Source organism: Euprymna scolopes, chromosome 10, assembly GCF_053919585.1.
Source record: "Euprymna scolopes isolate OS-2025 chromosome 10, ASM5391958v1, whole genome shotgun sequence".
Lineage (NCBI taxonomy): Eukaryota > Metazoa > Mollusca > Cephalopoda > Sepiida > Sepiolidae > Euprymna > Euprymna scolopes.
In genome coordinates, this window is record NC_136491.1 from 125,315,246 (window position 1) to 125,328,002 (window position 12,757).

Here is a 12,757-nt window from a genome sequence, read left to right on the forward strand (position 1 = left end):
GTTCTCGTTCCATCAACCATGACTGAGTAGAATTATTATTTACCTCCTCTATAGGAAGTTAGACACATGTTTGGATGAGGGTTGGAAAAGCCAATGCACTAGATGAAGTGCACCCTGGCTCACAAAAAATGCTTGAGCAGACCCATTGATATTTCTCTGTATGGATCTGTCAGGTGATAAGCAGCAAACTAATCTCTTCTCAAAGAGAAGTAAAACTTTGGTGATGGATCTTGTAGGATTGAACATTGTTGATTTTAAAATGAAGTATTGGAACAGATACTACAATACTCGAAAGGAGAAAGTATAGTAGGAAGAAACAAATATATCTACTCTTATAAAATTGTATTGTATATGTAGAAGCCTAAGCAAAGACAAATTTAGATATATTTTATTTATAAGGATAGATGCTATTAGAAAATAATAAATTTAACTAATTCTTATAATGTAAGAAATTAATACATTTTTTTTTTCATATTACAATTCAATTTTAACGTGAAACAATGCATATTGTTTGAATATTTATAACTATTAAATTCTAGAATATTCCAGTAATGTTACCAGTAACTATAGTTAACTCTAAAATCCATTGTTAGAACGTCCTGCAATTCGTATTTTTTACGAGAAAGTTTGGTACTTGTACAGTTTAATGAAGACATTTAAAAATGAAAACATTGAAAAAAGGTTATATTGTATGTATCCATTATGGAATGAAGTTCTCCGAAAAAAAATTTCACTTAATTTCATCAAGTAGTTTTTTTTTTTTTTTTTTTACAATGAAAAAACAATTTGTTATGATACCGAGCAAAAGATTCGATTTTTAGGAAGAAAAGCTACTAATAAAGATGGGAAGGGGTGTCAGCGTTTTACATGGAGTTATCTCCCAGTCTCATGTTAAAAATTTCCATAATGGCTGACTTCAATGCGCTCTCATAAAAACGTGTTTTTCTGCTGTAAAAAACTAAAAAAACTACTCGATCAAATTAAATGAAATTTTTTTTTCTGGAGATCTTCAGTCCAAAACGGATACATACAATATAACCTTTTTTGGATATCTTCATTTTTTAATGTCTTGATTAAACTGTACAAGTACCGAAAGTTCTAATAATGCCAAAAGGTAAAGAAATATCTATTCCACAAAAACAACTCATTATTTCTTTTTGGAAAGATGGAAAAATGTTGCAGAACAATTTCTTAAAACCTGAATGTTCCTTTTACTACAATTGCTTCGTTCATTTTGAAGTTTAAAACTCGTAACAGCATTAGAAACTAAAGATAAACAGGTGCTCCAAAAAAAAAAAAAAATTTCTTCAAGATCAGCAATGATATTAGGTTGACAGATTGAGCAAAATCCACCAGTTATCAAACAAGAGCCGCAGGAACATCTGCGTGCATCAGGCATTAAAAGTATTCAAGCATGCAATAAGTAATGAACTATACAGGAACAGTTTAAAATTAAGGACCCCGAAGAAAAATTCTTGAAATGACAGATACGCTAGGCTAAAATTCATTCCAGATCATAAGGATGAAGAATATTTGTATTGGGAAAAAGTACTATGTGTAGATGAAACTAAAATAGATTTGCGTTTCTGAATTTTTGAGATGAGGATTGGTTATATGTATTATTATTCATCGGACTACTGTTCTCATCTTGAGTGTGATTTTCACAACGTTTCGGTCGATATATCCTCCGATCTTCTTCAGCTGCTGTTGAGAAACTTTGGCTATCTTTTTTTTTTTTTTTTTTTTTTTTTTTTTATTACATTTTCACCCCAAACAAGGCAAATTGCCACTTTGGTGTAGGGGGCTACTATCAGGGGCAACAACTACTGGGGTACTATGTAGGGATTTGGGCAGCAAGGTGTCGGTTCACGTTACACTTGAACTTCTGCACGTCAGTACTGTTGGGGAAGCAGGGACCTGGAATGGAATTCCAGAGTCTTGCGGTTCTGGGGAAGAAACTATTGGAGTAAAAAGATCTTTTACATCTAGGGACCTCTACAGTGTGGGGGTGGGATCTAGTAGCCTGTCGGGTTTGTCGAGGGTGCTCGCGTCGTGGGGGCACAAGTGATTGCAGTTCATCAGAGCATTCACCATTAAAATACTTGTAGAACAGGCAGAGGGATGCAACATTTCGTCGATGGGACAGAGGCTGAAGCTTAGATGCCAGTTCAGGGCCTATCAGATTTGCGACTCTCTTTTGAACCTTGTCAAGGAGCGAGAGACTAGTAGCAGATGCACCAGTCCAGATGTGGCAGCAATACTCCATACATGGGCGAATGGTGGCCTTATAGAGGTACAGGATACTTTCGGGTGTTAGTAGTTTTCTAGCACGGTAGAGAGAGCCTACCTTTCTTGCAGCGGCCCTGGCAATGCCTTCAATGTAATTGTTCCAACTCATGTTTCCTGTGAACGTTAGGCCAAGGAGTTTGAAAGATGGACTCTCAGATAAAGGGTCGTTGGCCATTGCTATTGGTGGTAGAGAGGGTTTCTTGTAATTATTGAATGAAACTAGTTTAGTCTTGGCAGCATTGAACGCGACCAACCACTTTTGTCCCCATTCCACTACAGATTGGAGGTCTTCCTCTAGTGTTTCTGCCATTTCTTTAGAAATGTGTTCATTCGTCTTCCTGTCGTGTCTGCCATAGAGTGTAGTGTCATCAGCATATATACCCATCTCAGAGGCAATGTTGTCGGGGAGGTCATTTATGAATATCAGGAACAATAGAGGTCCAAGGATAGAACCCTGGGGCACTCCCGCATTTATATCATATTGTTTAGATGTGCGACCGTCGAGGACTACCTGGATTTTTCTCTTATCTAAGAAGGATTTAATTATGTTAAGTATTCTACCAGTGATACCGTAAGATCTAATCTTCCTGAGGAGACCCTCATGCCATACCCTGTCAAAAGCCTTAGATATATCTAGAGCTACCGCTCTGCCTTCCCCCGCTTTGTCCAGTGATTGGTATATACGTTCGGAGATCACGGTGAGGATGTCTGCTGTGGAACGGGCTTGTCTAAATCCATATTGTTTGTCAGTCAGTAGTTTAGCATCTGTAAGATGATGGACTAGAGCATGGTTAATTATGGTCTCAAATATTTTGGCAAAAAGTGGGAGGAGGCTAATGGGGCGATAATTTGATGGGTCTGTCCTTTCGCCAGAATTCTTGAATACTGGTACAACAGAAGCAGTTTTCCAACAGCCCGGAAAGCAAGCTTCATTAAGACATTTGTTGTAGAGTTTGGAGAGAACTGGAGCTACTTCGGCTGAGCACTTTTTTAATAGCACAGCTGGGATAAGATCGGGTCCACATGCTTTTGAGGTGTCAAGGTTTTTTATGATAGCATGCACCTGAGCAGGGGTGGTTTTCAGATCGTCTAGTGTGGCGTCTGTCCGCATAGGAAAGTCAGGTAGGGGGTGGTTGGAAGGGTCCAGCGTGGAGTTTGAGGCAAACCGACTGGCAAGCATGTTAGCCTTGTCGGTTGCTGAGGAGACAACCTCGTGATTGTTGGTTAGTGAGGGAATTGTTGATTGCCCATTATTTACTACACTGTTGTAGATTTTCCAGAAGTCTCGAGTTCCTAGTTTTTGTGCTTCGATGCGCTTTTTAGTGGTTTCCGTAAATTCTCTCTTAGCTGTCGCTATTTCTTTCTTAACGTTATTTCTAGCTTCTATATACTTCAGTCTGTTTGAACTGGACTTATGTCGGTTAAACCTACGGTATGCATGCTGCTTTTGAGTAATGGCAGTTGCACAAGTCGACGTAAACCATTGGGGAGAGTGGGGCTTACTATAAAATTTCCGCATGGGAACATGCGCTTCGATTGCAGTTTTGAACCTTTATCTTTATCTGAATCTTTATTAGATTTTCCAAGAGGATAATGATCCTAAGCATACCACTAGATCTACAAGGAAACGGTGTGCTGAAAATAATGTTCATGTTTTGCAATGTCCAAGTCAGTCTCTAGGTTTGAATCCTATTGAGAATTTATGGCGATATATGAAAATTCAAATTGGGGGCATGGAAGCACCAACAAATATGAAGACTTTACCAAGAAGAATAGAACAAAATACCTTTGAATTTGTGTAAATTATTAGTTGAGACGTACACAAATAGATTGATAGCTGCTGAACTCTACAGTGTATATTCCATAAATATTAAATCAAGATAATATGCTTTCTTTTTTACTTTTTTCATCAGCTAAAATGAAAAAAAAAATGTAATTTCTGTCATTATGAGAATTAATTATATTTTATTTATAAAGATACATACTATGAGAAAATAAAAAATAAATATATCTAAATTTGTCTTTATTTATTATTTATGTTCATGGAAATACAATTTTTCAAGTGTATGAATATTTGTTTCACCCCAGTGTACATGTAGAAGTCTTAAATAATTTATAATTGTATTCTTAGTATCGTCTGCACAAAGGATTGAACCTTCAACCTCTAGAAGACTGTCATTTAGAACTGATTATCAGTTAGCATTTTTACCTGTTGCGTCATGGGTTGTTACAGAAAACACAAACCCATAGTAGTCTCTAGTTGTTTAAGCAAAAATCCATGTTTTCTTTTAGTCTTGTTAGCTTATATCAAGTGGCTTCATGTCTTGTTTGGAGCGATTTTCATAAAGCATAAAACAAAAAGAAAACAGTCACGTTATTTATCGATCATATTATTCTTATATCATTTCTCTCCATGCAACATATCACAAACCATCATTGACCAGATTTCAATTCCATACTGTGTACCCATGTCTGGTAGACTCTTCCCTTGGTCGACAGTGGTAATGCTATGCTAGTTAGTAATGACAAAAGTTCCCTCCTAACCATTGCAATCACACTAACGCACAGGTATTTGAACTTTTTTCTTATTTGATTAATGACATTTCTTATGACGTGTTTTGTACCAACCCAACAGAAATCTTCCCCAAACAACGCCTTGTTGTCCTGATGGAAAGTAAAGAAACTTTAGCTACAAATTAGGTGAATTTTTCTCTTACATATTTGCTGATTGTCAAGACTGTATTTCGAAGGGTTCTCAAATCTCACCAAATTTGCATAAGAACACATTCTTGTCAAACACCAGACCATATTTTGGGCGATTATACTGTCCAGATTTAATCTTCCACTCAGGTCATAGATAAAAAACCTGTCTTTAAAATACTCATTTCTCACCATGCAACACATGTCTTCAACCGTCACTAGCCAGTTTTTATTTCCATACATCATCACACTATGTACAGATGTCTGACAAACTCTTCCTTTGGTTTCGGTCCACTTTAACCCCAGATGGTAATACCTGTTAGGGCATCTGGTGCTCCCAGATTAAGCTGTCTGAAGATACTGGCTTCCTGAACAGAAATGCACCAAACATTGATGTTATTGATTTTTTCCCTTCTTTTTCTTGGAAAAATTCAATCATGTTCTGCAAAGTAAAAAAACAAAAACAATTTTTTTACTTCAAAACAATTAAGCCAAATATAAATACATATTTGAAGATATGAAGAATTCAAAGAAGAAAAGCTTTAAAATTTTTTTACTGAATTTGCCATTTAATAACCCGAAAAAGGGTTGATATACTGCAGAGCAAACCAAATAAACATAATTCCTTGAATAGATATTTGAAGATATAATGAACTTGAAAAATAGAAAATTTTTCCAAGAATTACTGGATTTGGCATTAAATAACCCAAAAGGGGTTGATATACTGTAAAACAAAACCAAATCTTCCCTTGGTTAATAGTGGTAATGCTCTGCTGGTTGGTAATGACGAAGGCTAGGACAACAATATATTCTTTTCGTTGTTTTGACTCTTGAGTGTGTATCCATTGATATCTTATACACTTTTATATAGAGTGATGTGGTTTTCTGTTGATTGACTGTGTCTAACTGTGTCGGATATATACTCGAGAGTCAAAACAATGAAAAGAATATGCTGTTGTCATAGCTCTAGTAATGACAGACTTGATGCTCTCTCTAAAAGCAGAATCATAATAATTTAGTCAATATTAATTTTTAATCCAATTTCAGATTCACACTGGTCTCCAACATAGCATCATAAGATCTCGTCAACCGAACTGCTTGCCTCTAAACAGTCCGACTCTTGCAGATAAGATGAAAGAGAGTGGTTACAGCACACACATGGTTGGCAAATGGCATTTGGGATTTTATAAGAAGGAATGTTTACCAACCAGTCGAGGATTTGACTCTTATTATGGTAAGTGATAGTTTTTGCTTAGACTTACTGTTATATAGCCGGATAACAGTTGTTTAATGTTTTTGCAATGTCTATATAATTTCTGGTTGCACTTATGTCAAATATGTGTCAAATTAATGTATGCTGTCGTTCAATACAACAGCAGGTGATGGATAACATAAACAACTTTGCTTTATTTACAAAATCGACGGACAGCGGTAAAGTGACAAAATGGTCAGCATGTAGATATTGGTGCCATGTTGGGACGGTGCAAAAAATGCCTTCATTGCTTGGTCATTCGACTCTCTCTGTCTCTCTCTCATTATGTTGCTCTTATATTGGCATTCTTTAAATTGGAATTCGATTGTTTTATTGCTTTGCATTTTTACCAATTCAAATCCAGGTTAAAATGTAGGACATTCCATTGTTTCCGTTTTTAAGTAAATTTCTATCACTCCAAACTCTTCGATTGGAATGTAGGTTGACGTCATCGCTCAGCAATTGGCAATCCTCTGCCATTGCATGTGTGGGCGTATGTCCGATATTTTTTGGTGTTGCCAACATTACATTGCTGTATCTACTTTAGGAATGAATGAGGAGAAATTGACTCTGAAACTTTTTGCTTTTTTTTTTCTGATAAAATATTTTTTATTGAGTTCATACATTTGATACCTCTCTTTTTTCAAGTATTTCTTTTTGTCTATCTTCCTGGGATCAGTTGAAATATGCAGCTGATTTAGAAGCTGGCCTGGGTTTGGTTGGGGTATAAAATGGTTTGTTTCATTTAACCATGTTAAGACTCCGCTCATATCTTTCAATTATAGGCATGTCCCTTTTCTTCCAGAAATTCTTGTGGATGGCTCTGCTCTTTATTTTGGAATTCATACATTAGATTCATGACTCTTTTTTTGTTTCTTGTAAAGTTGATTTTTTTTCTACAAATCTCCTATCATACCATGTATGGAGTACTGTTGTCATATTTGAGCTGGTGAATCTCTGTCCCATATGAAGGTTGGAATGCAGATGTTAGGTCCTTTTCTGCAGTGGTATCACACATGCACTAAGACTATGACTGATATCTATGGAGTTTGTGTTTTCTCTAGTGAGTTTGCATTGTTTTATTTTTTTATATGTGTAAACCAGTACTCGCACCCTTGGCAATTTCCAAGACGACATGGCCAAAATGAGAAGAGATGAAGACAAGAAGAAAACTATGACAAGCAGTGTTGGGGTCAGTGGTCCCCAAAGGAGGGTGGTGATATGTAGTTATGCAACCCACATTATTCACCAAATATATTTCTGTCTGTGTTGATTTTAGAGGCAAAGTTATTATTAGAAATCTTTTAGGTTCTTATGCAGAATATAGGCCATACTGAAATAATATTTAGAAACCCATTCTTAATATGAGGAGAAGCGGAGGGGGTCTTGTAAATATTCTGTACTTTCACCTAACAGTTTAATAAATAAAAGATACCATGTAACTTGAAAATCCTATCAGGAAAATAGCACGGTTAGTATTCTGTATAAGTACCATCTTCTAGGTGTTTTTGTTAAAAAAAAAAGAAGAAAAGAACAGGCACTAAACGTTTTTAAAATACTTTTTTTTAAACCTTTTTGAAGGTTACTTGACTGGCAGCGAGAATTATTATACCCACCATTGCTGTGATCGTTATTGTGGCTTTGATCTGCGTGATAACCTGACAAAAGTTACTGACCAAATGGGACATTATTCAACTCACCTATTTGCTAGGAAAGCAATTGATGTTGTGAAGAATCATGATGAAAAGAAGGTAAGTTATGCTTTTGAAATTTTGAGATGAGGATTGATAAATTCATATTTGGATTATTCGGACTACTGTTCTTATTTTGAGTGCTATTTTCACAATGTTTTGGTGGGTGTAACTTTCTTCAGATGTATCACGTCGAACTCTGGAGTCTTTCTGTTATAAAGTCGATGAGTAGAAAAGTAAATTATCTGTTATTTGGCTATCTATCACTTTATCTAATTATCGGTGTGTCTATCTATCTGTTTATCTATCTATCTGTCTAGCTTTATATCTATTTATCTATCTATCTATCTAGCTGTATATCTATCTATCTAGCTATATATTTGTCTAGCTGTATATCTATCTATCTGTCTACCTGTATATTTATCTATATATCTGTCTAGCTGTATATCTATCTATCTGTCTAGCTGTATATCTATCTGTCTAGCTGTATATCTATATATCTACCTATCTATCTATATATTTGTCTAGCTGTATATCTATCTTTTTGTCTAGCTGAATATCTATTTATCTATCTATCTGTCTAGCTGAATATCTATCTATCTATCTATCTATCTATCTATCTATCTATCTATCTATATAAAATTAGGCATGTTTATATTTTATTCTTTTTCACACACGACTGGGCGTATTGCCACAGATATAAGAAACTGCAATTTGGGAACATATCTAACTGGTAATTGTAGGGAGTTCAGTAGGGAGATATCTGTTCACATTACATTTAAAATTCTATCTATCTGTATATCTATCTATCTATCTGTCTATCTGTATAGCTGTCTATCTACCTATCTGCCTATCTATCTATCTATCTATCTATCTATCTATCTATCTATCTAACTGACGAAGTAAACAAGAAATGTGAACTATGTTTTGATAAAGTTACCAAAACATGTCAGACTTTCTCACGTTTGCACCGGAAGATCTGAACAAAATCGGAAGTTGATGTGTTGGGAAGTGATATACAAATTACCGTTAGCGTATGAAGCGATGCTCTTTGTGTAAATTGAGCTTAGGTACTTTGGACAATGTCAAAACATTGTTAATTCACTGCCCTCATAGCATATATAATATAAAGCTGAACGTCTGTGTGTGTGTGTGTGTGTGTGTGTGTGTGTGTGTGGTCACGAATAGGCTCCTATATGGTTGACTATTTTAAAAAACTGATCACATATAATGATAGAAGATGTATCGAGGATCAGGAATGGGTATGTTTGATCCTGCAGAATGGTGGTTCATGAAAATTGTGGGGTCTGCGTTCGCGCCTGCCCCCCAAAGTATGGAAATAAAAAAATGAAAAAAAACAAAAAAAACCGTTTACAAGGATTTTTGATATGGATGTACATAACAATACTTTGATAAGTATGTTTTAATTTAAATAGGGATGGTATAATAAAATTGTGGGGTCTGCGTTCACGCATGGCCTCCATAGAATGGAAATAGGCACAAACTTTAATAAAGACTTTTCATATCTATCTGCGTAAGTATACTTTGATAATTATGTTTCAGTTTGAAGAAATATGATATAATAAAATTATTGGGTGGTCGTTCGCGCCTAACCTCCATACAATGTAAATATGTCACAAAGTTTAACAAGGTTTTTTAAAAGGGGTGAGGGTCCACAATAACACCTTAACTTTAATCTTAATTCACATTAGCTTTTATTTTTTTTTTGTTGAATCATATTGTGTCGAATAAATTCACCTCATAAATTCACGTTCTTATTAAAGTGAAAGTCAAAAAAAAAAGTCAGAACCTTAGACAATTCTCGACACAAATTCTTGCATAACTCTGTTTTCGAAAATAGATAAATAGATGAATAATAAAAAGTAAAAAAAATAAGAATGTTACTTGTTATCGTGTCAAAAGAAGGAAAAAATCCTGCTCACATGATTACATGTCTTGTCTTTTTAAAAACATTTACATAACCTTTTTATTTTAATTTATATATATCTGTTTAAGATTTTTTTTTGTCAGTGTACTAGAAGGAATTCAGTTGATTACAACCTGTGTTCTTTACATTATAATTGTGCAACCCTGAATCTGACGGCGCAATACTACACCGTCCAATGCAGTAAAACTGAAACAAAGCTGTTCTGCTTGAAAAGGGCGCCATTTTCTTCTTATTCATATTTATATCGATTCTTTGCTTTAAAAAACTAAAATAATTACGTGTTTACTTTTTTAATATCCCATTTTGCTGTTTCGGATTACTTTACTAAAGTAAGTAAAGCTTCATTATTTTTCGAAACTGTTTTTGTTTCTTTGTTTTTCGATATTTTGTCGATATTTTTTAGTAAGAGTGTTTAGCAGAAAAGCCAACAAACGACTACCCGAAAAAATAAATATACAAGAAATAAATGTTACCATAGTCAATAAAAGTTCAGTTCATGTTTTTTTTTGTTTTGAAATAGTTTTTAATGCTCTTTACTTGAAATAATTTCAGCAAACTGAAATTAAAACGAAATTTGAAGCGATAACTACTTAAATGAATTTTTATATAAACTACACATGCCATAATCGAATATTCCTCGAGCACAAAATAATGGAAAACATTAAAATATGTTTATAAACATTCCTTACGTTGACAGAACTCTCTTAAATTGTTAACACAGAATGCTCAGGTGGCCCTCCTTCAAATTGAAAACGGGGCACTCCGTTTCAAAATCGCTAACATTTTGATTTTTTTAAAAACCGGTTTGTGAATTAAAAAAAAAAATTTTTTTTTTACAAACTACTTAAAAATACAAACCAAGGAACTTTTCTACCATAAAAGTAACTTTTATTGACTATGATAAACTTTATTTCTTGTATATTTATATTATTATATATATAACATTTTCTCTTTGTAAGGAAACATCAATTTGTTGGTCACTCTTGGCTACAAATCGAAACAAAGTTGATATAAAAAATATATTTTTGCGAAAATTATCTTTACTTTCATCATATTTTGCTTAGGGTAAAATTTTTGAGTATCAAAACCTATCTCTTTACAACCCCCTCCTTTTCATAACTTATACTTTCATCAATCACAGACCATTTTCTGTAGGCTGTTTTTGAACCCAGTCAACGACGGGTATTTCTGCTAGTATACATATATATATATATATATATATATATATATATATATATTAAATTTATTTATACAAACATTGATGGCTACATATGTGCATACATGTTTCTGTAATCACCTGCGTTGGGGAATTACGTTTTCAGGCCAAGAATTATCGTTGAGAACTCTTGGCCTGAAGACGTAATCCCCCAACGCAGGTGATTACAGAAACATGTATGCACATATGTAGCCATCAGTGTTTGTATAAATAAATTTAATATACCTGCTCTGTTCACTCATTGAGCACTCTTTAGTAGACACATGTTGTTTCATTGGATGTACTTCTAGGAAACTAAACTCTACTGGCTATATATATATATATATATATATATATATATACATACGTGTTGGTTGGCACCAAATCAATATATGATATGTTGCTTTATTTGAATGGCACCTAGATTAATATATATATATAAAATTTCTAGCGAATTTGAGAATCTACATGGAATTTTGAATGGAAGCTTTTATTTAATCCACAGGATACAAGATTCAGTATCATAACAGATAAAGTACTTGGTAAAATTCAGTTCCAAGTTATGCTCTGCTGAAGGTTAAATGTTCAATTCTCAGTGCCTGTGTCACTTGAAAGAGCTAACGTCACCATCTCCTTTGATATACATACAACTGGGGGCTGCGTGTAAATTTGATATTCCTATGAAACTTCCTCCTTCAGAGGAAGCTGTTCCAGCCTGCCTAGGATGTTGTATCTACTATGAATATGATATCCAAGATGTCTATACAGTTAACATGTAGAGCGTCTAAATCGAGCCACTAAGATAATAGCAGGATTAATGGTTCATTTATCTCGTTTATTGTAAAAAAAAATATGTTTCTATTTTTAAAATTTTGTCTTTGCTTCTCTTGTATTTGTAGCCATTATTTCTTTATGTTGCTCTCCAATCAGTGCATGCTCCTCTACAAGTTCCCGAAGAATACATACGACCATATCATTTTATAAAGAACAAACACAGAAGAATATATGCTGGTGAGTCATTATCAAGTATTCCATCCATTATAAAAAATGTAAAGTAAATTTTAAAGTGAATAAATTGATAGAGTAAATTCAGCAGCACAACACATTTGCATCACCAGTGACACAACACATTTGTATACATCCAAGTATTCCTGTGTTAGTTTTGAATTTGATTGTTACGTTCTGGCATGGCAACCAGCTCCCTGTTGAATAAATGAAATAACATAAATGATGAAAATTGTCGCTTACATTAAGTTGATATGATGTTGTCTCTTTTGGAGTTCTTTATTGGCGTCAGTACTGGTAGAACCACTGTGCTTGAACTGAATGTTTCTATAAAATAAGCAACAGACATATTTTATTTATAAAATAGAAATTTACTTAAACATTTAAGAAAGAGTATTTCTTAGAACTCAATTGTTGAACTGAGTTGGGGACTGACCCGCCGCAAATGTCATCCAAAATTTGACTTATAGTGGTTCACCTCGTATGGTGCCCAGGCTTTAACTTCGCTGCCTTCATTTTTTGTCAACAAACTGTCAGCTGTATTCCTCATCTGTTCCGATGCTACCCTTAAGGTAATTTGTCTAAGACAATGGAGGGGAAACTCTTTATACTGAGACGATTATTATTTTTGGTCTCAACCAGAGTGCCCCTTTTGCCTTGTTTTTCGGGGAGCTGGT

General features: G+C 34.4%; 1 protein-coding gene across 1 annotated transcript in view; it reads left to right on the top strand.

Moving 5' to 3' along the window:
- LOC145286270 (arylsulfatase B-like) overlaps positions 1–12,757 on the top strand; it is a 53,416-nt gene that overhangs the window by 12,590 nt on the left and 28,069 nt on the right. Inside the window, exons 2-4 of the mRNA XM_080135105.1 lie at positions 6,037–6,223; positions 7,823–7,992; positions 11,975–12,086. Of these exons, the coding sequence (XP_079991231.1) occupies positions 6,037–6,223; positions 7,823–7,992; positions 11,975–12,086 (469 nt within the window). The remainder of the gene's footprint in view (positions 1–6,036; positions 6,224–7,822; positions 7,993–11,974; positions 12,087–12,757) is intronic.